This window comes from Bos mutus, chromosome 12 (genome assembly GCF_027580195.1).
Source record: "Bos mutus isolate GX-2022 chromosome 12, NWIPB_WYAK_1.1, whole genome shotgun sequence".
NCBI classification, from domain to species: domain Eukaryota; kingdom Metazoa; phylum Chordata; class Mammalia; order Artiodactyla; family Bovidae; genus Bos; species Bos mutus.
In genome coordinates, this window is record NC_091628.1 from 79,684,122 (window position 1) to 79,711,946 (window position 27,825).

Genomic DNA, 27,825 nt, shown 5'->3' on the forward strand with positions numbered 1-27,825 from the left:
ATTCAGCTTAGAAAGCACTTCTTACATAAAGAAAATGGATGGGTAAGAAAGTTTGACATCAGATCTGAGAGCTGACTCATTTTGTTGTGTGTTTTTTTTCCAAATCCTTATTCAAGAAAATTCTGGCATCTGTAGAATCCTTACTGCTCCTGTCTGCTATAAAATATATTAAATTTAATTAAAATGCCAAAAGAAAAGAGTGTTGGAAAAATCTAAGAGAATATGCCTGTACTTTCATACTTAAGAAGTACAAATCAGAAGCCCAAAATGTGTATTTCCGAGTGGGGCTTTTTTTTTTATTACATAGAAAAAAAGCTGATATAGCAATCAGCTCTAAACCTTTAAAAACAAGTCAGTCTCAGCTTTATGTTTTCTTTTTAGATTCCCACATATTTAGCATTAAAAAAATAAACTTATAAAAGTATATCTCATGACTGTCTCTGGTAGAAAAATACTAAACCAGATTCCCCCAAGAGTGTTGGCCTCCTATGAAGGTTAACTTTTGATAAATGTGCTAGCAAAAAAGAAAAATTATCAAAATATAGTCTAGCTAGGCTTCAGTAGGTATACTCAATTCAGTCATCCTGAGCTCAATTCATCAAATCCAGGAAATGTGATGGTAGTCAGGATTTTCCAGCATGTAGTTGTCTAAATATTTTAATTATTCAAAATAACCTCAGAAAAGGGAAAAACACTAAAATTTTCTTCTGTTAATGAAACTGTTGGCTAAGACCTATAATGAATGGGGGTGGGGGGAGGGCGGAGATGCAGTATAGTAGAGATATTAGTGAGAAAAGTATACATGTGTCAGAAAAACAGGAAATGAGACATTGCCCAGAACCGCCCGCCCCACACACACACCCAGAATAGAGGGGCCAAATAGTTTTAGAAATCAGACGTTAACTGCGGGTATAAACAACACTGGGGTCTATAAGTAGTATCCGTTGAGTCTCTCGGAGTTAATGAGAGATAAAGTCCACAGGCTCGATACCACCCCCAGGACCCCCAAAGCACCACTAGGTCACAGCTTGCTGCTCCCGTGATGACAAAGAATAAAATCAAGTGGCCAAATTCAACTCATTTTACACTTTCTGTACTAACAGCAGAATTTGTAATCTATGCCTTTAGAAAGGTTTTCTAATGTAAAACTATCCCAAAATTCACATCCAGACTCCAGCGCCTCTTTGTAAGGCTTTCCTGCACAAGTTCTAACCAGTCCCCAGTATAATCAGGACTAGCCCAAAACATTGCAGACCCTCTGGAGCTTGTAGTCACAGAGTGTTTTGTCCTTTTGGGTTGAGAACACCTCCCCATTACCTAACAATTAAGTGCATAATAAATTCTAACATGCTGGTGCATTGTTAATGAGTTAGTAATCGAACATCACCTACCCTCCCTTCCAAATGCCAGGTACACTTTGCACCCAAGAGTAGAGAGAGTTATAGATACTGCCTCAGGGTGCTTCTCTGCAGACCATCACGGGAACATTCCTCTTTCTGACCCACAGGGCAAATCCTCGGAACTTTAACTTTGACAACGTGGGCAATGCAATGCTGGCATTGTTTGAAGTTCTGTCCTTGAAAGGCTGGGTGGAAGTGAGGGACGTTATTATTCATCGTGTGGGGCCGGTAAGCACGCACTGGAATCCTTTGAACGAGACCACAGCTGCTTTCGTTGGCTTTGATGGATAACCGTATTTTTTTTTTCGTTTATACAGATGCATGGAATCTATATTCATGTTTTTGTATTCCTGGGTTGCATGATTGGACTGACCCTTTTTGTTGGAGTGGTTATTGCTAATTTCAATGAAAACAAGGTAAGAATTCTTGGTTTGAATTCTGCAGGGTTTATTCTTTCCTAGCAGCTCACTTTGAGTCCTGTTTTTCGTACCCGGCATGAAGTCGCCTTAAACTGTGATGTGACTGGTGTAAATAATCTCCATAACTATTTTACAAGCTACCTCATTGCTGCCTTTCAGGCACAGTATTGAAGAGCAGGATTCTCTTGCTAAATCTTCTCTTTTGGTAAGGGTGTCATTAATTTCCCTGGGACTGAGAAAGCTCATCTCCTATTGTCCGAATTGAAAGGCTGGAGGCGAGTTATTAAAATACAATAGCTGAAACCAAAGCACTGATTGCAGGTTATATTACTTTCACAAAATGTGAATTGGATGCTTCTTGGTGAGTCTGTAGGTGAACTCAGAATTTTGATAGGTGTGGGTGGGGACTTGCAGTAGAAGTTTTGAAATCCTAATTCCTAGGATAAAAGAAGATTTGTCTGATTTCACAGAAAACTTTGCATCCTTTATGAGTTCGGGATGCATGCTGAGTTTCTAGCAGCTCTAATGAGCAGTACAAGAGCTCACAAAGGGAAAATAGCAAGTGTAGTTTCCTGGCAAAAAGAGTTTGGGAGAAACGTTGCCTGTCGTTCTTCTGGACGTGGCTGCGATGTCCTCTGTTCGATTAGGGTGGATCTTCCTCTGGAATCACTGAGGTTTTCCACGGGCATGTCTCGAGTCTCACAACTCTAAAATGCAGACTAGAGGGGTGAAACCATTGTGTAGGGGTTTGGAAAGAGTAGACGATGGGGCCAGGATTCACCAGTGGGGCCCATTACATGTCAGCCCATTACTGACAGGTCGTTCAAGGGTGTGAAAATGTCGCCTGTTGCTCTGCATTGAATTAAAGCTAGACTTACCTGCCTCGAACCAGACCGTTCCTCATCACTCATAGCTGGGACCGGTTTGCATGCCTTCACTTCAGGGCCCTTTGGTTTGCATCACTGCATGTGGACTGTCTCACTCACGTCCCCCCAGGCTCTCCACGTGTGTGGTACCAGCGACTCAGCCAATTGCCACCTTTGATGTCTGCCTAATGAGGATGTCATTTCGTTCCGCCTTTCAAAGGGTACCACTTGAAAATCTCCTCTCTGGCCTCCAATGATACTCCAGCTCATGGAAACACTGAATTTAGAGAGAGAGAAAAATAGAGATCATTTGGCCCAGCCCCCTGTTTTACGTTCCCACATTCATAAGTGAGTTTCTTTAAGCCCTACCGTGTGTTCCATTTGATATCACATGGGAAGAGGACAATGGATCTTTTTAGATGCCTTTGAGCCATGCCAGGGAGCAGACACTGAGAATTCCAAGACCCAGGCTGAAGTTAATGAGTCAGTTGACAGAGATTAGGGACTGCTTGCCCAGAACACCTTCCCAGGCCCTCTGAGCAAGTAGATCTGATTGCAGATGAATTCGGTTCGATTCAGTTACATAAATGAAACAACATAAAATATCAAGTAAGTGAAGGCAGGTGCGTAATTAATTGCAGCCCTTGAACTTAGAGGAATGGCTGAAGTAAGCAGAATAACCAGAGGTCTTGGCTATATTGATGTTTGGAAGGAAGAAAGAAAGAAACCTCTTGGCCTGAGAGAACAGAGAGTGGATGTCAGCTCAGATGGGCTCTTAGGAAAAGGGAAAAATGGAAGAAACTGTATAACAGACATTAAAACATGATCAGTTCATTAGAGATGTAAATTTCTCAATTATGTGAACCTTTTAGGAAAGACTGTTTTTTGTGATAGAAAATCTCAAAGCCTTTAGATAAATTGTTTATAAAAATAACATAAAAACTCACAAGGTATATATAAATCAGTAATTAGATGGAAATGTACTTACATGTACATATTAGAGAAATATCAAATATTAATGTGCCAAATATACAAATCAATAAATTATAACCAGAGTAACAAAGTGAGATAGAAGAAAATGAGAGGAAGAAAATAACAAACATATGAACAGAAATTAATGGTATTGAACCCAAAGTAACTTATAGAAAAGCCCAAGAATGGTAAAAGCTGGTTTGTTACACTAAATTAGATTGATAAGCCTCAGGCAGAGGTAAGCATGAACAAAAATGTGGAAAAGCAAGCCATGTAAGTAAAACAGCATTGTCAGTGTTACAGGGATGAAAGTTAGGCTTTCAGAATAGAACACAGAGCCCTAGGAGAGGCCATGTGTATATGGAACAGAAGTAGCACAGGTCAGTGGCCAAGATAAGACTACCCATAGTGATGCTGCAGTAACTGACTGACTGTCTAGGTCTCAGAAACTGAGATTCCTGCCCTACAGCATACTCAAAAATGAATTCCAGATCAATGAAAGACCCAACTATGAAAAACAAAATTTAAGCCATTTTTAAACCATGGAGAATCTGCTTTTGACCCTGGAATAGTTGTAGAGTTCTTGACATTAACCACAAAGTGAAATCCATATAGAAAAAAAAATTTACAAGTCAGGTTATATTAAAAGGAAAAGTTTCTGAATGATGAAGGACATATTAAGCAAAATTTTAAAAAATAAAGCTGAGAAAATATTTATAATTCACATACCTGACCAAAGATTAGTATCCAGGATATATTAAGAATTTCTACAAAACATCAAAAGTAATATCCAAATACAAAAATGAGCAAAGAATATGAACAGGCAATTCTCAAAGGAACACATGGGAATCACCATTTATACATATTAAAATGTTTCATCTCATTAATATTAAAGCTATATCAGATACATTTCACACTCATCAAATTTCCAAATTAAAATATCTGATAAAGTCAAGTACGGGCCAGAATATAAGGAAATGGGAACACTTGTAGATTGAAACCAACGTTGTTGATTATTGCTCTTTTGGAAATCTCTGGTAAATGTGGAAATACGAAAACTTCTAGACCCCAGCAGTTCCTCTCTTAGAGATTGAGCACAGAACAAGACGTTTCCCATGAAACAGTACACATGTCTTCATGGCAGCATTGTTTATAGTCTGTAAGCCTAAAATGATAACTTCTGACAGATGTGTACAGTGGGATATGATGTGAGCGGTTAACATAAACTAATCAGATCTAGTATCTAGTTGTATGGAAAACATAATGTTCAATGAAGATAAAAACAAAACTACATAAGTTACCAGACGTAGAATACCATTACATAATTTTTAAAATTCAAAACAAACACATTTTTATGTATGCACACGTAAGTGTCAAAAGTCTGAAGATGCAGTGAGAAGGGTGCCCCTCAGGGACCGTTAGCTTGGTGTCAGGTAAGGCACGATGGGAGCGGGAAGGTGTTTTTCCCAGTTTCTTAAATTATGCATGAGCGCTCAGTTGCTTCAGTCGTGTCCAATTCTTTGCCCCCCTGTAGACTGCAGCCGGCCAGGCTCCTTTCTCCGTGGGATTCTCTAGGCAAGAATACTGGAGTGGGTTGCCATGCCCTCCTCCAGAGGTTCTTAAATTATACTTCTGTCTTTATAATATAATGTAATGAAATGTGACATAATAAATTCATGTGCGTTGTAATAAAGTGCTCTGTTACATAACAATATCCGATCTCATTAATTGGTTGTCGCAAGGCTAATTTCTTAAAGATCTAAATTCTCTGACCTCAAACCACTTAAAAATAAAGTCTCACGATGGCATATATCAGAATGATTTCTCAAAAGACACAATAGCCTTAACCAGAAGCAGAAGCTTTGACAAGCTGTCATGTCGCTGCAGCATTTTCTCCAACGAAAGGGAAGGGAACTAACCACTGTTAGAGTAAGTACTCCTTTTTGGAAATAAAATCATATTGAAAACCTTCTTTAGATTTTTCCCAAACCTGAGTCTCATACATGTTCAAAGATGCCAGCTGAAGGCTGCTGAATGTTCTCTAATCCCACGGCCCTTCCTTTCTGGAATTCCTCTCAAGAACACGTGTGAGAATTCTGACCATGTTTATCCAGCCACTGCGGTACTGGAAGAATGTCTTTGTCTTAAACCCACGTCCATCCTGTGAGTAGCAGCAGCGCGTTTGCAGTGTCCTTGGCATGGAACACACGACAAAGGGTCTCTCTCTGCTTTCCTTTGTTTATTAAGGGGACGGCTCTGCTGACTGTAGATCAGAGAAGATGGGAAGATTTGAAGAGTCGACTGAAGATAGCACAGCCTCTTCATCTGCCACCTCGCCCGGGTATCAAAGATGCTCTGATTTTATTCATGTTGGGCACTAGTGTTCCTGATTCCCCAGGAGTCTAAGATTTCAATTAAAATAATAATCGCGAGGCCACTAGGCGGTTCTGCATAAGTTAACATAGAAACAGGCTCCAAACTACAGATCTCTCCGTAGGCTATTAAAATCAACCACCCAAAGGCCATGCTTCAGTGCTCTCAGGATAAGCCTTAATGAAAAAATGAATTTTTAAATAAAATATATTTGTGCTTGCCTTTTAAACACGTGAGTGAAATGTATTAAACTGACAGAAATTGAATGATGCGCTTCTCCTTCCAATACAGACGGCTTCGTGCACCGTCTTTTTAAATATTCAGACCCAGCCATTCCTGAAAAACACTTTACAAGCGATTGAACTGTAGGAAAAAAAAAAAAAAATGCAATGGGTTTTAAGATGAGCATTAAAGAAAAATGAAAGGCAAGAATATAAATGTGACCTATGTCTAAAAGGCCCTTGCCTAAACCTTTCTGTTTCAGATAATGATGGTTTTAGAGCTAAGATGTACGACATAACCCAGCATCCATTTTTTAAGAGGACAATCGCATTACTGGTCCTGGCTCAGTCGGTGTTGCTGTCCGTCAAGGTACTTTATTACACCCCTAAAGACCCTGGGAGTGAAATTGTTTACTCATCGGTGGGTCCAAGAACATTTCAGGCAGCCATGTCCAGTTACAGGCTGCATTTATAAAAAATTAAAATTCGCAATTGTGTTCAGATGGGAGGAGGAGGGGCGAGTGTTCCTGTGTTGATGGATGCGGACACAGACCTGAATGCTGTTTCTGTTCCAGTGGGACGTCGAGGACCCGGTGACTGTCCCTCTGGCCACCATGTCGGTCGTCTTCACGTTCATCTTTGTTCTGGAGGTACATGGGTCAGCTGGAGCCGGGGTCCACAGCACACCTTCTCAACAATCTTCTCCTTCAGGGGCACTTCCTTTCTGCTATGTGTTCCATGGCTTTTGAAGTCCTCTTAGAGGGAAGGGAACGGCATGCTCTTAGAATATTTCCTTTTCAGGCTGTTCTAGCTTAAACAAACACTTCACTTTATATTTCCATTTTTTTCTAACTACAAGAATTGCTGACTGCTGTTTATTGTTGTATCTGAACGGCAGCCTGTCTAGTTAGGTGAGTTCCAATACTTATAGTGAATGGCACGAACCAACATCATTCAGGGACTCAAATTGCAATGTGGTGGCAAAGGGAGTTGGCCCAGGCAAGATTATTTGAATATATGGCCCATATCACATCAATTTCCAGTGCAGTCCTCTTTGAAAAGCAAGCAGATTTTTTTTTCACCCTGTACCGCTTGATGTTTCCCAAAATCTATGGCCTTTTACTTGAGGAAGAAAAATGTCCTGCTATCAGAACTAGTCTAACTAGTCAGAACTAGTGTCCTTCTTCATAAAAGAAGGAGAAAAGAGTGTGGAGAATATAGATTTGCATATATATGTGTGTATTTATTGGAGAAGGCAATGGCAACCCACTCCAGTACTCTTGCCTGGAAAATCCTATGGCTGGAGGAGCCTGGTAGGCTGCGGTCCATGGGGTCGCTAAGAGTCAGACACAACTGAACGACTTCACTTTCACTTTTCACTCTCATGCATTGGAGAAGGAAATGGCAACCCACTCCAGTGTTCTTGCCTGGAGAATCCCAGGGACGGGGGAGCCTGGTGGGCTGCTGTCTATGGGGTCGCACAGAGTCGGACACGACTGAAGCGATTTGGCAGCAGCAGCAGTGTGTATTTATATATATATTTGTTGTTGTTATTTAACTGCTAAGTTGTGTCCAACTCTTTGCAACCCCATGCCCTGTAGCCTGCCAGACTCTTCTGTCCATGGAATTTCCCAGACAAGAATTCGGAAGTGGGTTGCCTCTTCCTTCTCCTGGGGATCTTCCTGACTCAGGGATGAAAACTTGGCAGGTGGATACTTTACCACTGAGCCACCAGGGGAACCTGTTTATATATAAACACACACACGTATATACCCAGAAAGAAAGAAAGTGAAAGAAAGTGAAGTCGCTCAGTCGTGTCCGACTCTTTGCGACCCCAGAGAGTGTAGTCCACCAGGCTCCTCCGTCCATGGGATTTTCCAGCCAAGAGTACTGGAGTGGGTTGCCATTTCCTTCTCTAGAGGATTTTCCCAACCCAGGGATTAAACCCAGGTCTCCCGCATTGTAGGCAGACGCTTTACCGTCTGAGCCACCAGGGAAGCCATTAACGCATCAGTAATAAAGACTTCTCTTTGGTTTCTACATCCTTTAAAATATAATGTGCTTCAAGTTAGGACATCTAAATATGTGCTGTGAACACCCAGCCTCAGCTCACCATCTTCATCGCTTTCCTCTAGGTTACGATGAAGATCATGGCAATGTCTCCTGCTGGCTTCTGGCAAAGCAGGAGAAATCGGTACGATCTGCTGGTGACGTCACTGGGCGTTGTCTGGGTGGTCCTTCACTTCGCCCTCCTGGTAAGCATATCACTGAAGTTCATTTTAGTTGGTAATTTCAGTTCAGGTAGTCCTGTTTCCAGTCCCATTTCTGTCCAGACCTTGCTTTAGGACGGGATTTCTGTGCTCAGAAAGATACTGGGTGTCCTCAAAACAGTTGTTACCTTCAGCGTCAGGGGCTGTGCCAAGCCCAGGTGGGCTTTGAGTCACTCAGACTCATTTACATGACAGATGGTTCAGAGCATTAAAGAGCTGCAAGTCACTATGCCAGGAATCGAGAAGAATGTCATGGGCAAGACAAAGACCGTACCGCTGTCAAGAACCTCACAGCCTGGAACTTAGGACCTGTATTCATCAAATGCTACTGGTCATATATATATATATATATATATATATATATATACACATATATATATATATATGTGTGTGTGTGTGTGAGTTATGGCCAACCTAGACAGCATATTAAAAAGAAGAGACATTACTTTGCCAACAAAGGTCCATCCAGTCAAGGCTATGGTTTTTCCAGTGGTCATGTATGGATGTAAGAGTTGGACTATAAAGAAAGCTGAGGGCCGAAGAATTGATGCTTTTGAACTGTGGTGTTGGAGAAGACTCTTGAGAGTCCCTTGGACTGCAAGGAGATCCAACCAGTCCATCCTAAAGGGGATCAGTCCTGGGTGTTCACTTGAAGGACTGATGCTAAAGCTGAAACTCCAATACTTTGGCCACCTGATGCAAAGAACTGACTCATTTGAAAAGACCCTGATGCTGGGAAAGATTGAGGGCAGGAGGAGAAGGGGATGACAGAAGATGATATGGTTGGATGGCATCACTGATTCAATGGGCATGAGTTTGAGTGAACTCTGGGAGTTGGTGATGGACAGGGAGGCCTGCCTGCTGCAGTCCGTGGGGTCACAAAGAGTTGGACATGACTGAACGACTGGACTGGACTGATACATATGAAATTTAGACAGATGGTACTGATGAACCTCCTTTCAGGGCAGGAGTAGAGACACAGAGAACGGATCTATGGACACAAGGTGGGAAAGGGAGAGGGGGATGAACTGATAGAGAAGCACTGACATAAATCCACTACCACGTGTGACACAGCTGCTGGGAAGCTACTGCACAGCACAGGGAGCTCAGCGTGGTGCTCTGCGGTGCCCTAGAGGGATGGCATGGGGGAGAGGAACACAGGGAGCTCAGCGTGGCACTCTGTGATGCCCTAGAGGGATGGCATGGGGGAGAGGAACACAGGGAGCTCAGCGTGGCACTCTGTGATGCCCTAGAGGGATGGCATGGGGGAGAGGAGCACAGGGAGTTCAGCGTGGTGCTCTGTGGTGCCCTAGAGGGATGGCATGGGGGAGAGGAGCACAGGGATCTCAGCGTGGCACTCTGTGATGCCCTAGAGGGATGGCATAGGGGAGAGGAGCACAGGGAGCTCAGCGTGGCACTCTGTGGTGCCCTAGAGGGATGGCATGGGGGAGAGGAGCACAGGGAGCTCAGCGTGGTGCTCTGTGGTGCCCTAGAGGGATGGCATGGGGGAGAGGGAGGGGTACCCACGAGGGAGGGGATGTATGTATACATATAGCTGATTAAGGTTATTTACATCAGAAACTAATGCAACATTGTAAAACAATTATACTCTAATAAATAAAGCTAGTTTGAAAAAAATAAAATGAAAAAAAAAATGTGTCAGACCTCTCGGACCTTGTAGTTCAGGTAAAGGATTGGGTCCTCATCCTGGGAGCGTGGGGTGTCATCCCTTCCAGAATGCAAAGAAAGAAGGTATCTACACCAGGCTTTGGGCTCACACAGCAAGAAGGAGCAGCAAAGTCCATGCTTGTCTCTTTCTCCAGACAAATTGTAGCCAGAAGCTACTCAGTCCAAGCAGGACGGTGAGTAAGCGTCCTAATTCTGGATGTCCCCAAAGAGAATATCTCATGCCTGCAAGACCAGCTCACCCTTCTGCCTGACTGCTCCTGCCCTTCTCTGAGAACCTGTGGTCCTTGAAGAACGTTCCTTCTCCGTTCTGTTCTGCAGCAGACTGTTGTGAAGGAAGGTGCAGTCCTTGTTCCCATCCCAAGACGCTCCTGTGCAGACTCATTCATTTCCTTGTTGTTGATGTTGTTCAGTTGCCAAGTCATGTCCGACTCTGTGACCCCATGGACTGCAGCTCGCCAGGCTTCCCTGTCCCTCACCATCTCTCAGAGTTTCTTGAAGTTCACGTCCATCGCATCAGCGATCCATCCAACCGTCTCATCCTCTGTCGCCCTCTTCTCCTTCTGCCTTCAGTCTTTCCCAGCATCAGGGTCTTTTCTAATGAGTTGACTGTTGCATCAAGTGGCCAAAGTATTGGAGCTTCAATTTCATTTCCTTGCCCCTCACCAAGGAGCTTCCCTTGCCGGGGACCCACCTGTGATGGGCGTCATTTGACTAAGCAAAGTTCCCTGGGGAATAATCAAGCTTTGACATCAGCTTAATGCCACCGTTGTCACTGAGGTTGTAGCTGGTGGGCTTTGTTCTCAGATGAAGCTCTCTTCATCATGGACCACACAGACTCATCTCTTGCTGCTAATCACATGCTTGAAGGAAGAGCTGGGTGTGTTTCTGAGAGGGAGGGGACTTCTCTGAAATCAGCGTGGACTAACATGGATGCGGCCGGCTGGGCTCCAGAGGAGACCTTCACAGAGAAGGAAGCTGGAGCTGACCGCACAGTCTCTTTCTGCATCAGCACCCCATCTGGTTGGAAGAAGAAGCCGGGATCCCTTTATCTGCTGTCTCCCTCGACTTCTTCCTGTTGCATTGTTATCCTAGGGACTTCCCGCCCCTGCAAGGATCTGGTCACTATTTTATCAATATGTAAAGTAAGTTTTAAAATACAGAGTTCAGCTGAGCGACACAGAGATGAAAGTTCCATTTAAGGTTTGATTTTATAGCTAATACTTATTCATGAGTTTTGGCGGTGACCTTTTCAGCACCTTTTTAAGATAAATTTCTTAAGAGGAATTTTCACATTTTATTAAGCTCATTATTCAGTAGACTTCACAGAAGGCTTAAAATGAAAGATGGGACTGTAACAAGATCTTTCGTGCAAATTACAAGGGGCTCTCCATTTAAATTGCAGAACGCGTACACCTACATGATGGGAGCGTGTGTGATTGTCTTCCGGTTTTTCTCCATCTGCGGGAAGCATGTGAGTACCTTGTGAAGATGCTGTCAAAGGTCACATGTACACCAAAGGAAGGAGAATGACTAGCTGGCTGTGGCTGCCCTTCTGGGTCTCTAGGGCTGCAGCTAAAAAATTCCTAGACACCATAAGTCAAAATGAGCAAATAATGAATCGGTTGCTTAGTTATCTTGTGATATGTTTCCTGACATTTGTGTTGTTTTATTGATTCTTCTCATTTGCTAAGTGAACTCAGTCATCATTTAAAGATAACATATCAAGCATGAAAGCAAAAACTAATGGTCTTTCTCAATGCTTATTTTTATTGTTTTTATTTTTCATAGAGGTAAGTCATCTGGGCGGGGGGTGGTTCTTTCCAGATGGGGCTGGTGATGAAGAACACACCTGCCCATGCAGGAGACATGAGAGATGCGGGTTCAATCCCTGGGTCAGGAAGATCCCCGGGAGGAGGGTATGGCAACCCATTCCAGTATTCTTGCCTGAAGAATCCCACGGACAGAGGAGCCTAGTGAGTTACAGCCCATAGCGTCACAAAGAGTCAGACATGACTGAAGTGACTTAGCACACACACACACAAGTCATTTTCAATGCAAAGAAGGAGAATCTTCAACAAACATTCATGATCCTGTGATTCCACATTTCTTGATATCCTTGTTAATGCTCAACACATTACACGTGTATTTTTCATGTTTAAGGCACAGTTTCCTTTTTTTGTTACTCACTTTATCTCATATATAGTCCATATTTCCACATAATCAATATATTTTGTATTTGATGGTTATTTGGTATTTTCCATTGTTCAGGTTTTGTTTTTGTGAATGTCTATTTGTATAAGAATCCTGAGTCTACTTGCTTTCAGCCAAAAATATACAGAAGGCATCACAGAGAATCAGTGAGCAAGAGAAGAGAAAAATGGGAGGCTAAAAATATTGGGGTGGAACTTTCATTAATTTGGCAAAAGAGGCTGAAGTTTGAGATACAAGTAGAATTTCTCTATGTCAAATGATTTTAATAATATTCAAATTTAATACAAAATAGCAAGCAACTTCCAAATGTTGTTGTTCAGTTGCTGAGTTGTGTCTGACTCTTTGCAACCCCATGGACTGTGGCCCACCAGGCCCCTCTCTCCATGGGATTTCCCAGGCAAGAATACTGGAGTGGGTTTCCTTCTCCAGGGGATCTTCCCGGTTTCTTTACCACTGAGCAAGCAACTTTCAAATGATATCCTTGTAAATCACTTTTGTGTCAGACTGCTTAAATGGTATGTCCTTCCCAAGATGGCTTGTGAATTGAATATTCCCTGTATCTCTCTCTTTTTCTCTCTTTCCCCACCCCATCTTCAAATCCTTCCTCTGCATTCAGGTAACACTGAAGATGCTTCTCCTGACGGTGGTTGTCAGCATGTATAAAAGCTTCTTTATCATAGTGGGCATGTTCCTATTGCTGCTGTGTTATGCTTTCGCTGGGGTTGTCTTATTTGGTACTGTGAAATATGGAGAAAACATTAACAGGTTGGTGTATATTTATCTTTGTATTCAAATAGTAAACTTTTTTAGTAATGAAATCATGAGTAAATATGTACATGTTTTAAACAAAGATAGGGAAGCAATTATTTGAAAATTAAAGTAAAATGACCAAATTTTAAATAATGTTTTTCTCATTGAAAACAGTATGCATGCTTACTTTAGAAACTTTAGAAAATTCAGAAATAAAAGAAAACAAAAAGAACTCATAATTCCATCCCCATGCAGAAATAACCACGTCTAATGCCTGGTAAATTCCAGAAATTTTTCTATTACATACTGCCAGAAGTGATATATTATTTTTTTTAATTAAACAATTTTGAGATGGCTCTGGGATTTTTCCTTTTTTTAAGACAAGCATTGTAATTTAGAACCCACAAATGATAATTATACATGAAAAGCATTTTTCAAAGATTGTCTTAAATTTCGTGGAACTGTATCAGAGTATTTTTTCTGAAGTCCTAACAGAAAAAAAATTAAATGTATCATGTTGCAGAGACTACTTATTTGATACATGGTGGTTACATCTTTTATAGCATAATCCTTGTAAAAGAAGGAATCAGTTTTAATTGTCAACGCTTGCTTTCCCAGTCATTCAAGATGAATGGCAATAAATTGTTGGCGCTGTGCTAGGGTTGAGCTATTGAGATAGCTCTACTTGGAGGCAAGTATAAATAACAAACAAATAAGAGGCTGTAACCTTTGGAAATGGTAGCTTAGCAACCAAATTTGCTCCAAAATCCACCTGTTTTGATGGTGACAACCCTTCCTACTTCCTGACAAACCATATCACTCACATTGTTTGTTTGCTTTTCCTCAAATTAGGCATGCAAACTTTTCTTCAGCTGGCAAAGCTATTACTGTACTGTTCCGAATTGTCACAGGAGAAGATTGGAATAAGATCATGCACGACTGTATGGTAAATGTCTCTTCATTACTAAGAAAGCCTAGACTTAGAAGCAGATGAAACTCCTTGGTGATGTAATGGCACCATCATTCTTGTAGTGTCAAGACTGTATACAAAACACATATCCTGGCTCTTTAATCCATAAAGCTGCATCCTCTTAAATTACAGTATATACACATACAAGAAAGATATCCAGTGAACCCAACTCAAGCTATTGTAGTTCCATTCAACAAATTTGTGTCATTTGAGCATTGTTCTGTCCCTCCATCTTTGACATTCTGGCAGTCAAGTTCAAAGAGGAGAGTTCTGATTCTTTGATTTAATTTCTTCAACAGATACTCACTAGACCCCTGTTTTTGTGTTGGCCCCTGTACTAGGTGCTAGGGCTTCAGCGAGTCCAAGGCATTCTCGAGCAGCTTATATCAGGGGTTCCGAGCCATACTCTTCCCCAGGTATCCTCACTTCTAGGGGCTAAGTCTTCACCATCCTCAGGTCTCAGTTCAAAGCCAGTTCCTTCAGGAACCCTGCCCAACACTAAGACTGCATTCTGTGTTCTCCAGGTGTTCTGTATTTCTTCTTGGCTGTGTGTTGCACAACTGTAGTGAGTTATCAGCTTGATTGGTTCATTTCATCTCCCTCTCACCCTCCAGACCAACTGAAAAAAGAATTTCTGCAAACATGGCGGTTCAGTGGCCACCACTCCTGTGTGGTTATTGAGCCCCCGAGGTGCGATTGGTGCAACCGAGGAAGTGAATTTTCAATCGTATTTTAATTGTATTGACTGTTAATGAACATAACTTTGAAATTAGATAGCCCCATGGAGTGGGCTTCCCTGGTGGCTCAGATGGTAAAGAATCTGCCTCTCAATGCGGGAGACCCAAGTTCGATCCCGGGGTCGGGGAGATAGCCTGAAGGAGAAAATGGCAACCCGTCTAGTATTCTTGCCTGGAGAATCCCTTGGACCCAGGAGCCCTGAGGGCTACAGTCCATGGGGTCACAAAAGAGTCCAGCTCGACTGAGCGACTAACACTTTGACTGTCACTGATGTGGAGTTGGCGGCTACCAGGTGGACCGCAGGACTCTAGACTGTCAGCAGCAGGGAGGAGGGGAGGGGCCTGGGGATAAACCAGGCACAGAGGAGGAGCTCGGGAACTTTATGTATGAGTGAGAATGTACCAAAGCAAAAATAATACAAGGCAGAATTGATTAAATTCTAGATAAAAAAATAAACAAGCAGAAGGCCGTGGAAACGTAGAAGAAAGACCTAGGTCTCTCTGACCAAAAGAAACCTGGAAGTTTCTCAGAAAGGTGTGAGTTTTACTGGGCCAGTGGAGACTGGGCAAGCTTAGGGATTCCCCTGGTGGTCCAGTGGGGACTTCGCCTTCTGGTGCAGGAGGTTCGGATTTGATCCCTGGTCAGGGAGCTAAGATCCCACAGGCCCTGAGGCCAAAAAAAAAACCCAAAACATAAAACAGAAGCAATATTGTAACAGAGTCAATAAAGACTTTAAAAAGGGTCCACATCAAAAAAAAAGAAGGCTTTTGATAACCCGAAATCTTGTGCCATTTAATGACGTCTCATAGTGATGCTCCAAGTATTAGGATTCTGGCTTTTTCGTACATAATCTGCATGTGAATTTGCTGTGTAGCTCGAATCTTCCTAAATCTTAAGCCATTACTGAACTCAGAGAATTTTTTAAAACGCCTTTTCATCTGACTTTCTGCGTTTTGCATCACGACTGCTGGCTCTTTGGAGCTAGTGGAGGTGGCAGAACGTGTCTCTTGGGAGAAGCGACTTCATTTTTGTTGTGCTTCTCAAATGGCAATGAACTTGGGATTCTGCAAGACCAAAAGCATGGCATAAATGAAATATTCTTTTTGATTTTGACCGCAGATGGTGTACCCAGTGTATGGGGCTCTGAGAGATCACTTTGAAGTTAATTATATTTTATATTGTTAGGAATATGTTCACAATTACAGTTAGATAAGGGGAATTTATATTCTCTTCTGTTCTCACCCTGGCCCCCCCCCCTTCCCTGCCATGGCCCCACAGGTCCAGCCCCCCTTTTGTACTCCTGATGAATTTACATACTGGGCAACAGACTGTGGAAATTATGCCGGGGCACTTATGTATTTCTGTTCATTTTATGTCATCATTGCCTACATCATGCTAAATCTGCTTGTAGGTAAGTGATGCTCGTTGAATATTTTCTCAATCTCTTTAAACTCAGGTTGTTAGATAATTATGTACAATTTCCAAGTAATTATCGCGGGTTGCTTGGGGTGGGTGTTTTATGGCATTAATTATAAATTGTTGCCTCATGGTCCAGAAAGTGAAAAGACCTTTGGAAGGCACATAAATGACAGTTGATTGCAATTTCAAGAGTTGTCCTATTTATTATGTCCATTAATTTCAAAAGCTCTTCTCATGGGTTCAGTTGAACAAATATCAGAAAAGGCTACCTTTGCCGCCTTGAAACATCACAATTATGTTTTCAAAAGATATACGTTGTCCACCCAGCTGTGGGGCCACCAGAACTCAATCTGACTTTTTAAAAGTGCCCTGGAACTCTCAACAAAGAGTTGAAGCCAGCTGGCGTGAGCAGCTATAGACACAGAATGCATGTTTATGCTCATGACCCTCGTGTTTTGGAAAGGCAGGAGCTGGATGAATAGCCTGATCCAAGTGTAAAACATGCCAACTCGAAACCGTACTAAAAGCTCTTTAAAAATTTGGCTTATAATGTAGGTGATAAAATTCATTATTTATAATCGATGTTTTACTTTTTGGGAAAAATGACAGATTAGCATAATTGCCTAACATCCTCATTTTTCTTTTCTTTTCTTTTTTTTCTTTAGCCATAATTGTGGAGAATTTCTCCTTGTTTTATTCCACTGAGGAAGACCAGCTTTTAAGTTACAATGATCTTCGCCACTTTCAAATCATATGGAACATGGTGGATGATAAAAGAGAGGTGAGAGAATCGATTATTATCTCATGCCCTACCCCAAAGACACTTACTGCCTTATTGCAAACTTTTCAGTGGTTTTGTGGTTGACAGTTGACATGTATTGAATTTGGATTGAACGGCCATTGCTGAATTGCAGAAAGCTGTCATTGACAATTTAGAAGGATACGCTAGGAGGGGAGAGGGACAAAAGAGCTCCCCGTCCTGTTCTTTCCAACCGTAAGTGTCCTCTCCTTCCGACATTCAGAAGGTCAGCAAGGAGAAGAAACTAAGGGAGCTCTAAAGAGGCCAACCTGGGCTCAGGGCAGGATGGGGTGAGGTTTACATCACCATAGTGATCTGTAAGGCAGATTCAAACAGCAATTCTGATTAGAAGTGCAAAGGAGTTATTTAAGTGGTTTCTGAAAGTTGCCATTTTGGACTTTACCATTTGGATGTTTTCATCATAAATCTTATCCAAGATTTCCTAGAGTTAGAGCAGCAGCTGCTCTTGCCCCCTCCCCTCCCCCGCCCCTCCCTGACCCCCCAACCCCTCTCCCTCTTCTCCCCCCTTCTTCCTTCCTCACCTCCTACCCATCCCCCTCCTTCCTCCCCTTCCTCCTCTTCCTCCTTCAGCCTCGCAAACCCTCAGGCACAGTTTTAGGCACCAGGGATGTGCCTGTGAACAAGATGGCAAGGTTCCTGTGCTCACAGAGCCTACAGGGAGACAAACTATAAAAAGTGAGACAGTAATGATTGTAAAGATTATTTTTATTTCAAGAAACTATAAACACTTTGAAGAAGATGTGACATGGTAGAGTGGCTGGAGTTGGCGGCAGATGTTTTAGTAGGGTGGTCGTGAAGGCCTGGCTGAGCAGGTGTTATTTGACTTAACATCTGAGGAACGAGAGAAGTTCAGCCACGGGCAGACCTGGGGGAAGATCTGGAAAGGGTTTCTGGAAGAATTGACTGCAGACACAGAGGCCAAGGAGCCAGAAGCAGAGCGGAGGGGGTTTCCTGGACCAGAGCTGGGGTCTGCAGAGCAGCGCATGGCTTTCCCCAGGGCCTGTGCTCTCTCTCCCCCTGGTGCCCCCACCGCCCCAGGCACTGGTCTGGGGGGTTCCTTCCAAGACAGTGACCTGGCTGAGCAGGTGTCTGGCCCCCTCTCCATCTCACCTGATCTGCTGAGCTCTCCATCACTGCCGCATGCAGGGACCTGCCCTCCGTGGACACACACGCATGTCGGCACACCGCTCACACATGTGGATGTCAGTAACTGGCAGGAATTCTCAGGTTGCCAGCCTCCCTACCTCTCTCCCAGTTCCTCCATTCAAAGTCAGAGCCAGGCTGGCACTGCAGGTTTTGTTGCCCCGAAGGGAGTGACCCGTGTTAGGGGTTCGGAGTCTGGATCTGCTGGGAGCCGGTCTTCCTGGATGGGATTGCCCTCTTGCTGGAGAGGACCCGGAAAGGAGCGGTGTTTCGGCAGAAGAGCAACTCAGAATCCATAATTAGCCATGCCCAGCATCTGGACTAAGTGAAGAGGACGATCATGCCCACATGGGCCCCGTGTTCTCTACTCAGTGCATCACTCTCCTCTCGGCTCACATGTTAGACAAATATGGGCACAGGCTGAGTCCATGCGACAGGCACCAGGGAGAGACCGTAAAGTGGGAGCCGTGCTAGGGGAGACGGAGGGTGACCTCTGCCCCTCCTGGCTCCTGGGCTGTCCCGCTGTGGCTGGGATGTCCCTACCTGCCCCCCTTCCACCCCCAGAACCAGAGAAGTCCCCGCAGAAGCTCCCAGGAGCCAGCCCTTCATCCCGGTCTCCTCCGAGTGTGCAGACCCACCCTGCCTCCAGAGCCCAGCAGCTTCCTTGCTCTGCTGGTTTATGGCAGCTTCTGAGGACTAGCTGTGGGCTCTTTCGCTGTGAAAACAGAACGCCAAGCAAAAATGACAGTGCTCTGTTACCCGGCTTCCTCAGTGGCTCAGTGGTAAAGAACCCGCCTGCCGATGCAGGAGACGAGGGTTCGATCCCCTGGAGGTCGGGAAGATCCCCTGCAGGAGGAAATGGCAACCCACTCCAGTCTTCTTGCCTAGAGAATCCCATGGACAGAGGAGCCAGGCAGGCTACAGTCCATGGGGTCACAAAGAGTCCGACGAGACTTGACAACCATCAACATGCTCTGTCGCCAGGGGGTGATCCCAACCTTCCGCGTGAAGTTCCTGCTGCGGCTGCTGCGAGGCAGGCTGGAGGTGGACCTGGACAAGGACAAGCTTCTGTTCAAGCACATGTGCTACGAGATGGAGCGGCTGCACAACGGCGGTGACGTCACCTTCCACGACGTGCTCAGGTACGGGGTGGGGGCAGGGGGCTCGGGGGGTCGGTTCCCAGCTCTGAGTCTCAGCTGCAGGGGCGGCTGCAGGAAGGAAGACATCCAGAGGGCTGGGAACCTGCTCAGTTCCTGGGGCCAAGCTGGGGCTACAGTCCGATCAGTCTTCTCACCCGCGGGTCTGACCAGAGTTGGCCTGGCCCACCCAGACACAGATGCCCCTGCTTGGTTGACACACCCCATTTCCAGACATTTCCTGAGGACCCCAGATAGGACAAAAGGGCAGACGGAGGCTCAGCCCTTTCTTCTCTCTGAGCGGCTTCTGCATTATTTGCTGCTGGTGCTGCGTCACTTCAGTCGTGTCCGACTCTGTGTGACCCCATAGAGAGCAGCCCACCAGGCTCCCCCGTCCCTGGGACTCTCCAGGCAAGATCACTGGAGTGGGTTGCCATTTCCTTCTCCAATGAATGAAAGTGAAAAGTGAAAGTGAAGTCACTCAGTCGTGCCCGACCCTCAGCGACCCCATGGACTGCAGCCCACCAGGCTCCTCTATCCATGGGATTCTCCAGGCAAGAGTACTGGAGTGGGGTGCCATTGCCTTCTTGCTAGGATTGCTTTAACAAACTCCCACTCTCTGTGCAGTCTAAGCAGTCAAGTGGATTGTCTAGAGGCTGGAAGTGAATTCCAGGAGTCAGCAGACGGGGTTCTCTCTGAGGCTGGAGGAGGATGGGATCCAGGTCTTGCCCGGGGCTGCTGGTGGTTTGCTGGTCATCGTTGGTGCTTCTTGGCTTGTGGAAGCATCACCATGATCTCTGCCTTCATCTTCACAGGACGTGCTCCGTGTGTGTGTCTGTGTGTCTGTCCAGGTGTCCCCTTTTGTAAGGACACCAGATCATATCGTGTTAAAGACCCACCCTACTCCAGCACGACCTCCTCCTGACTGATTACATCTGCAGAGCCTGCGAGTGCATGCTCAGGTGCTTCAGTCGTGTCTGACTCTTTAGGACCCCATGAACTGCAGTTCACCAGCTCCTCTGTCCTTGGGATTCTCTAGGAAAGAGTGCTAGAGTGGGTTGCCATGCTGTCCTCCAGGGGATCTTCCCGACCCAGGGATCAACCCTGGGTCTCCTGCGTTGCAGGCAGATTCTTTACTGTCTGAGCCACCGGGGAAGCCCAATCTGCAGTGACCTGTTCCCAAATAAGATCACACTCTGAGGGCCCAGAGTGAGGACTCCAGCATACCTTTTGTTGAGGGAAAACAATTCAGCTCAACAGCTTCTTAAATGGGAGTCAGTGGATAAACTTCAGAGGTCCGTGGTCTTGGAAAGAGAAACAGTTCCATCTTTATTTTCACTAGTCATTGGCTGCAGTGCAGCATCTCCTTCAATGATGAAGGCAGGCGACAAACCACAGTAGTGTTAACAATAGAGTAGCTGTATCTTTGTCACCAGTAAAAATCTCAGACATTACTGCATGTCTAATATCTTAAAATACCTGTTATGCTTCCCAGTTCTGAGACATTAGTAGTCATTTCACCTCAGCTAGATGTTACTATTCAATATAATAGTAGAGAAGTTCTTATTTTACTGTATCACCACCTTTTCAAAGAAATCTAAGGACTCAGTTTCTATATAATCCATTTCCTGTGTAATGTAGATTTCGTAATGCATTCAAAACCTGATGCTAAGAAATACCTCGCGTCAGCTGCACTGCCAAAGGATCCATGCCCCAGAAAAAGTCAAGAAAACCCTCTACCAGCAGTAGCTATGTTCATCGTGTTGCAAATACCCAGCCAATTAAGTGCTGGGTATTGAGTCACAAATTTCAGGAGCATCCATGCGTCCAGAAATACGTTGTAACTGGAATCTGAAAAATGACCAGAACAGAGGAAGGATCTGGGAGAAGTTGTCTCAAGTTATTGATTCTACCTCCCTCTCTTCACTTCTGGGAGCAAGCGAAAAGGCAGGACAAGATGAGGCAGAAAACACAGACGAGAGCAAAGAGTGCCCCCTCTCTCAGAATGTCACCTCATATTCCTCATAGTGACAGTTTCAGGCTGAAAGTGAGGTGGATAGGCACATCACTGTCCCCACTAATCAGCATCCAGCCTCTTTGGATGACGTTGTGTGTCTGATCAGATGGGCCCGGATGAAGCTGATGGAGGCATCCTTTGCTCCTCCTTATCCTTCTCACCCTGGATGTGATCGCAAGTGGTCCACAACGATGAGATTCTTGACAAGGCAGGGGAGAGCATGTTCTTCCCCAGTGGTGGGAAGAGGCTTAGCGATCGAGAGTAGGTCATGGAACTGATACCAAGGCTGAATGGGGAGGGCCCCTCAGGCACCTGCAGGCTGTGATCTGGACTGTGTAGATGGATGTGAGCTCACAGCTGGGGGCTGTGACTACGCAGGACAGCACCAACTGCCAGAGGGCACTGTATCCCACTTTGGCTGCGAGCCCCTCAGCCTGGGCACCGCCTCGTTGCCCAGCTGCCTCCACACAGCATGTCGGCTGAGTCTCTGTCATCAGCCATTGTTTGGGCCTATGGCGCTAAGGGCCGAATGGGAGTGAACACTGCACCCTGGCTTTGAGCCCATCTGAAATGAATGAGGAAGGGACTTCCCTGGTGGCCCAGTGGCAAGACTCCTTGCGGGGGTTGGGGGTGTGCGGGTTTGGTTCCTGGTTGGGGAACTAGCCCCTCAATGCTGCAGTTAAGAGTTTCCATGCTGGGATTCCCTCGTAGCTCAGTTGGTAAAGAATCCGCTTGCAGTGCAGGAGACCCTGGTTCGATTCCTGGGTTGGGAAGATCCGCTAGAGAAGGGACAGGCTACCCACTCCAGTATTCTTGGCCTTCCCTGGTGGCTCAGCTGGTGAAGAATCTGCCTGCAATGTGGGAGACCTGGGTTCAATCCCTGGGCTGAGAAGATCCCCTGGAGAAGGGAAAGGCTACCCACTCCAGTAGTCCATGGGGTCGAAAAGAGTCAGACACAACTGAGTGACTTTCACTTCACTTCACGCCGAAACTAAAGATCCCACATGCCATGACCAAGATGGAAGATCCCAAGTGCTGCACCTAAGACCAGGCACGGTCAAATAAGTAAATAAAAATAGATGTTTTAAAATATAACAAATGAGGAAGATCTAGGGCAGCACATGAGATCAACTGAGAGGGAAACGGTGAGGGCCAGGGGAATGGGATATGTGACCCACAGCCAAGCATATTGACCCTCACCAAATTTTTCTGTATATAAACATGACTTTTTTTCTATTAAACTTTTTGTTTTATATTGAAGTGTAGCCAGTTAACAATGGTGTGATAGTTTCAGGTGAACAGCAAAGGGACTCGGGCATATCCATGTGTATCCCTTCTCCCCCAGACTCCCCTCCCATCCAGGCTGCTGCATACCATTAGGGAGTTTGGAATGGACAAGTACATAATGCTTTATTTAAAATGGATAACCAGCAAGCATCTACTTTAAGCACAAGGACCATCACCAAATTGACCTGAATGTGAAGAAAGTATAGCAAAAACAGTCTTCCTTCTACAGGGGACGTTCCAGACTCTTAAGCAGCTGATAATGGAGGTCATAGCCTAGCCTGGATCTTTCGTTTAACGAATGCTGATGGTGTGGTAAGCACCTTGCAGATAGCAGCGCACTTCATCCTATGGAAAGGGAGGTCCATGACTCTCCCTGGCTGATAGATGACGGTGGAGACAGGGAGGTGACACAATCAGATGGTCAGGGGTGGCGTCCGAAACTTAAATGGGCTGGATGGAGTTGCGTCCTCTCTGGCTTCTGTGATGGCCACAAGCCTGGCCCCCAGGGTCATCAGAGCTCACCACTATGCCCCCCCGCCCAGCATGCTCTCCTACCGGTCTGTGGACATCCGCAAGAGTTTGCAGCTGGAAGAGCTGCTGGCCAGGGAGCAGTTGGAGTACACCATCGAGGAGGAGGTGGCCAAGCAGACCATCCGTATGTGGCTGAAGAAGTGCCTGAAGCGCATCCGAGCCGTGAGTGAGCCAGACCTGTGGGCCTTCACCTCCTCCTCTTGGAGGAGGAGGCAGCCAGGAGGGGGGAGGAAGAGGAGGCGAAAGAAGGGGAGGAGGGGGCACAGAGGGGAGGAGGGGTTGGGGGAGAAAGAGGGGGAGGGGAGGAGGAGGGGGAGGAGAGGAGAGGAAGGATTCAAAGGAAAGAACTTTGGAAAGAGGAGGGGAGGGGGAGGGAAGGGAGGAGGAGGGGAGAGGGGAGGGGGAGGAAGAGGAGCAGAAAGAAGGGGAGGAGGAGTTGGGGTAGGAGAAGGAAGAAGGGGAGGAGGGGCCAGGGGAGGAGGGGGAGGATTCAAAGGAAAGAACTTTGGAAAGAGGAGGGGGAGGAGGAAGGGAGGAGTGAGGCAGAGTGTCCAAAGGAAAGGGCTCCCACAGTACCTGGATTAGATCCTTCTGTGATCACCTTATGGACCTTCAACCAGGTCACCCGGATCCATTCACAGTGATTGAAACCCTAGTTCTGGCCCAGAGTCAGCCATCCCCTCTTGAGCAGAGTCCGTAAGAAGTTTCCATTGAATCACATCTTTATAACACAGGATGAATATTTAAAAAGCAGTTTATGGATATTAAAATATTTACGATCGCCTTTTACGAAACGCAGGTGTTCACAATGCCAACAATCTCTACGTGTCTGAATGGCAATTGAATTGACAAAGCTACTTTTAAATTGCCCCTAAAAAGCCCAATGTATTGTTGACAGTGTTGTTTGATCTTTAGTTAAAGACCACCTCTCCCCAAAAGTTATGATCTGCTTCCTGAACTATAAGCTTTAAGATTCTCTAATTCATAAATTAATGAATGTATACTGTGTTGAGTGTGTTTGCAGTCAGCTCTTCTATTTGGTCTTTTGACCTATGCTTGGAAATGGCAACCCACTCCAGTACTTTTGCCTGGAAAATCCCATGGATGGAGGAGCCTGGCAGGCTACCAGTCCATGGGGTCGCAAAGAGTCAGACATGACTGAGTGACTTCACTTTCACTTTCACATACAGGGGGTGGAAAAAATCAAATGAACCAGTAAACATTTATACAGAACAAATTTCTATCTTATTTCTAAGAACATCAACTGCAAAGTGTATCTATTGGAGGAGAAAAGGTCCCCAGAGAAATGGACCAGTCCAGCCTCGTATAGCAAGGCAGCTGTGACAGACGCCCCCCCACACACACTTCTAAGTCCGCTCAGTGTTCCCCACCCCACACCCCATCAGCCCTGCTAAGTCAGGGATCACGTCTGCCCCCCGCAGACCCTGTTAGGGCACAGGCATTGCTGACTGTCTCCCAGACCGTCCTGGCCTCAATGTGTGCCAGGACAGGTTGGCCCGCTGCAACCAGAGCAACTAGAACACAGCAAGGGTTTCTCTCAACCGCCCAGGTGTCCTGCTTCTTACAACTTAGAGGAAAGGAGCGAGCTACGTTGGCTTAGTGAGCATAGAATAAGAAAAGAAGGGGAAAAAAATAGAAACTCATGTTAATGATCTATAAATCCTCTTATACAAAGATGGGCTTGATAAAGGACAGAAATGGTATGGACCTAACAGAAGCAGAAGATATTAAGAAGAGATGGCAAGAGTACACAGAACTGTACAAAAAAGATCTTCACAACCCAGATAATCACGATGGTGTGATCACTGACCTAGAGCCAGACATCCTGGAATGTGAAGTCAAGTGGGCCTTAGAAAGCATCACTACGAACAAAGCTAGTGGAGGTGATGGAATTCCAGTTGAACTATTCCAGATCCTGAAAGATGATGCTGTGAAAGTGCTGCACTCAATATGCCAGCAAATTTGGAAAACTCAGCAGTGGCCACAGGACTGGAAAAGGTCAGTTTTCATTCCAATCCCAAAGAAAGGCAATGCCAAAGAATGCTCAAACTACCGCACAATTGCACTCATCTCACATGCTAGTAAAGTAATGCTCAAAATTCTCCAAGCCAGGCTTCAGCAATATGTGAACCGTGAACTTCCTGATGTTCAAGCTGGTTTTAGAAAAGGCAGAGGAACCAGAGATCAAATTGCCAACATCCACTGGATCATGGAAAAAGCAAGAGAGTTCCAAAAAAGCATCTATTTCTGCTTTATTGACTATGCCAAAGCCTTTGACTGTGTGGATCACAATAAACTGTGGAAAATTCTGAGAGAGATGGGAATACCAGACCACCTGATCTGCCTCTTGAGAAATCTGTATGCAGGTCAGGAAGCAACAGTTAGAACTGGACATGGAACAACAGACTGGTTCCAAATAGGAAAAGGAGTTCGTCAAGGCTGTATATTGTCACCCTGTTTATTTAACTTATATGCAGAGTACATCATGAGAAACGCTGGACTGGAAGAAACACAAGCTGGAATCAAGATTGCTGGGAGAAATAACAATAACCTCAGATATGCAGATGACACCACCCTTATGGCAGAAAGTGAAGAGGAACTCAAAAGCCTCTTGATGAAAGTGAAAGTGGAGAGTAAAAAAGTTGGCTTAAAGCTCAACATTCAGAAAACGAAGATCATGGCATCCGGTCCCATCACTTCATGGCAAATAAATGGGGAAACAGTGGAAACAGTGTCAGACTTTATTTTTCTGGGCTCCAAAATCACTGCAGATGGTGATTGCAGCCATGAAATTAAAAGGCGCTTACTCCTTGGAAGGAAAGTTATGACCAACCTAGATAGCATATTCAAAAGCAGAGACATTACTTTGCCAACAAAGGTTCGTCTAGTCAAGGCTATGGTTTTTCCTGTGGTCATGTATGGATGTGAGAGTTGGACTGTGAAGAAGGCTGAGCACCGAAGAATTGATTCTTTTGAACTGTGGTGTTGGAGAAGACTCTTGAGAGCCCCTTGGACTGCAAGGAGATCCAACCAGTCCATTCTGAAGGAGATCAGCCCTGGGATTTCTTTGGAAGGAATGATGCTAAAGCTGAAACTCCAGTACTTCGGCCACCTCATGCGAAGGGTTGACTCATTGGAAAAGACTGATGCTGGGAGGGATTGGGGGCAGGAGGAGAAGGGGACGACAGAGGATGAGATGGCTGGATGGCGTCACTGACTCGATGGACATGAGTCTCAGTGAACTCCGGGAGTTGGTGATGGACAGGGAGGCCTGGCGTGCTGCGATTCATGGGGTCGCAAAAAGTCGGACACGGCTGGGCGACTGATCTGATCTGATCTGATCTGATAGGGAACTGTATTCAATATTGTGTAATAACGTATAAGGGGCAAATACCTGAAAAAGAGAGTGTGTATGTGTGTGTATGCTGCTACGTGCTAAGTCGCTTTAGTGTGTCCTACTCTTTGTGACCCCATGGACTGTAGCCATCCAGGCTCCTCTGTCCTTGGGATTTCCCAGGCAAGAATACTGGAGTGGGTTGCCGTTTTCTCCTCTAGGGGATCTTCCTGACCCAGGAATCAAACCCACCTCTCCCGCATTGCAGGCAGATTCTTTACCATCTGAGCCACCAGGGATATGGCTGGGCTGTACACCTGAAACTTAGATGATATTATAAATTGACTATATTTCAATTAAAACTTGTTTAAAGAGAAGGAAAAACAATTCTGTTTAAAATAAAACTTACATGGTAGTATCAGTGAACATAAGGATTGTTATGCAAATGAACGCTCCAAGCCCTCCTCTAAAGCTGTCTGATACCCATCAGGGAAAACCCCTTATTTGGAAGCTCTTAAGTGGTCACCAGGCTTCCCTGGTGGCTCAGATGGTAAAGCGTCTGCCTGCAATGTGGGAGACCCGGGTTCGATCTGGGGGTCCAGAAGATCCCCTGGAGAAGGAAATGGCAACCCACTGCAGTACTCTTGCCTGGAAAATGCCATGGACAGAGGAGCCTGGTAGGTAGGCTACAGCCCATGGGGTCACAAAGAGTTGGACATGACTGAGCGACTTCCCTTTCTTTCTTTCCTTCTTTCTTTCTATTTTTCTTTCAAGTGGTCACCCTGCAGGCAGGTCCTTTGGAGAGAGGAGAGAGGAAGACTTGAATGGTGGGGGCAGGGGATATTGGGCTGACTTTCCCATTCCTGAAAGAAGGATCCTGTCTCCATAGAAACAGCAGCAGTCCTGTAGCATCATCATCAGCCTGAAGCAGAGCCAACAGCAGGAGTTGAAGCGGATCCTCAACCCGCCCAGCATCGAGACCACGCAGCCCAGTGAAGACCTGAAGACCAACAGTCAGGACAACAGTGTGCAACCCGAGGTATGGGCAGGGGGTGTCTGTCACCCACGGAGTTCACGAAACAGGAGCTGGTGCCGTTCACGTAGTCGTCTCACACAAGTGATGCTATTTCTAACAGGAAGTTAAGTTGATAAAAAACAGCAACAGCAACTGAAACATGTTGATCCAGTTTATGTTTATGTCCTGTCACCCCTGAATCTGTGGCACTTATTTCAAAAGA

The 27,825-nt window shown here is 45.2% G+C and overlaps 1 protein-coding gene across 1 annotated transcript in view; it reads left to right on the top strand.

Moving 5' to 3' along the window:
- NALCN (sodium leak channel, non-selective) overlaps positions 1–27,825 on the top strand; it is a 286,838-nt gene that overhangs the window by 253,987 nt on the left and 5,026 nt on the right. Inside the window, exons 28-41 of the mRNA XM_005899261.3 lie at positions 1,508–1,628; positions 1,718–1,816; positions 5,905–5,998; positions 6,515–6,621; positions 6,827–6,901; positions 8,387–8,506; positions 11,613–11,681; positions 13,038–13,186; positions 14,024–14,117; positions 16,158–16,290; positions 16,964–17,079; positions 19,246–19,403; positions 23,244–23,394; positions 27,477–27,626. Coding sequence (XP_005899323.1) covers positions 1,508–1,628; positions 1,718–1,816; positions 5,905–5,998; positions 6,515–6,621; positions 6,827–6,901; positions 8,387–8,506; positions 11,613–11,681; positions 13,038–13,186; positions 14,024–14,117; positions 16,158–16,290; positions 16,964–17,079; positions 19,246–19,403; positions 23,244–23,394; positions 27,477–27,626 — 1,636 coding nt within the window. The remainder of the gene's footprint in view (positions 1–1,507; positions 1,629–1,717; positions 1,817–5,904; positions 5,999–6,514; positions 6,622–6,826; positions 6,902–8,386; positions 8,507–11,612; positions 11,682–13,037; positions 13,187–14,023; positions 14,118–16,157; positions 16,291–16,963; positions 17,080–19,245; positions 19,404–23,243; positions 23,395–27,476; positions 27,627–27,825) is intronic.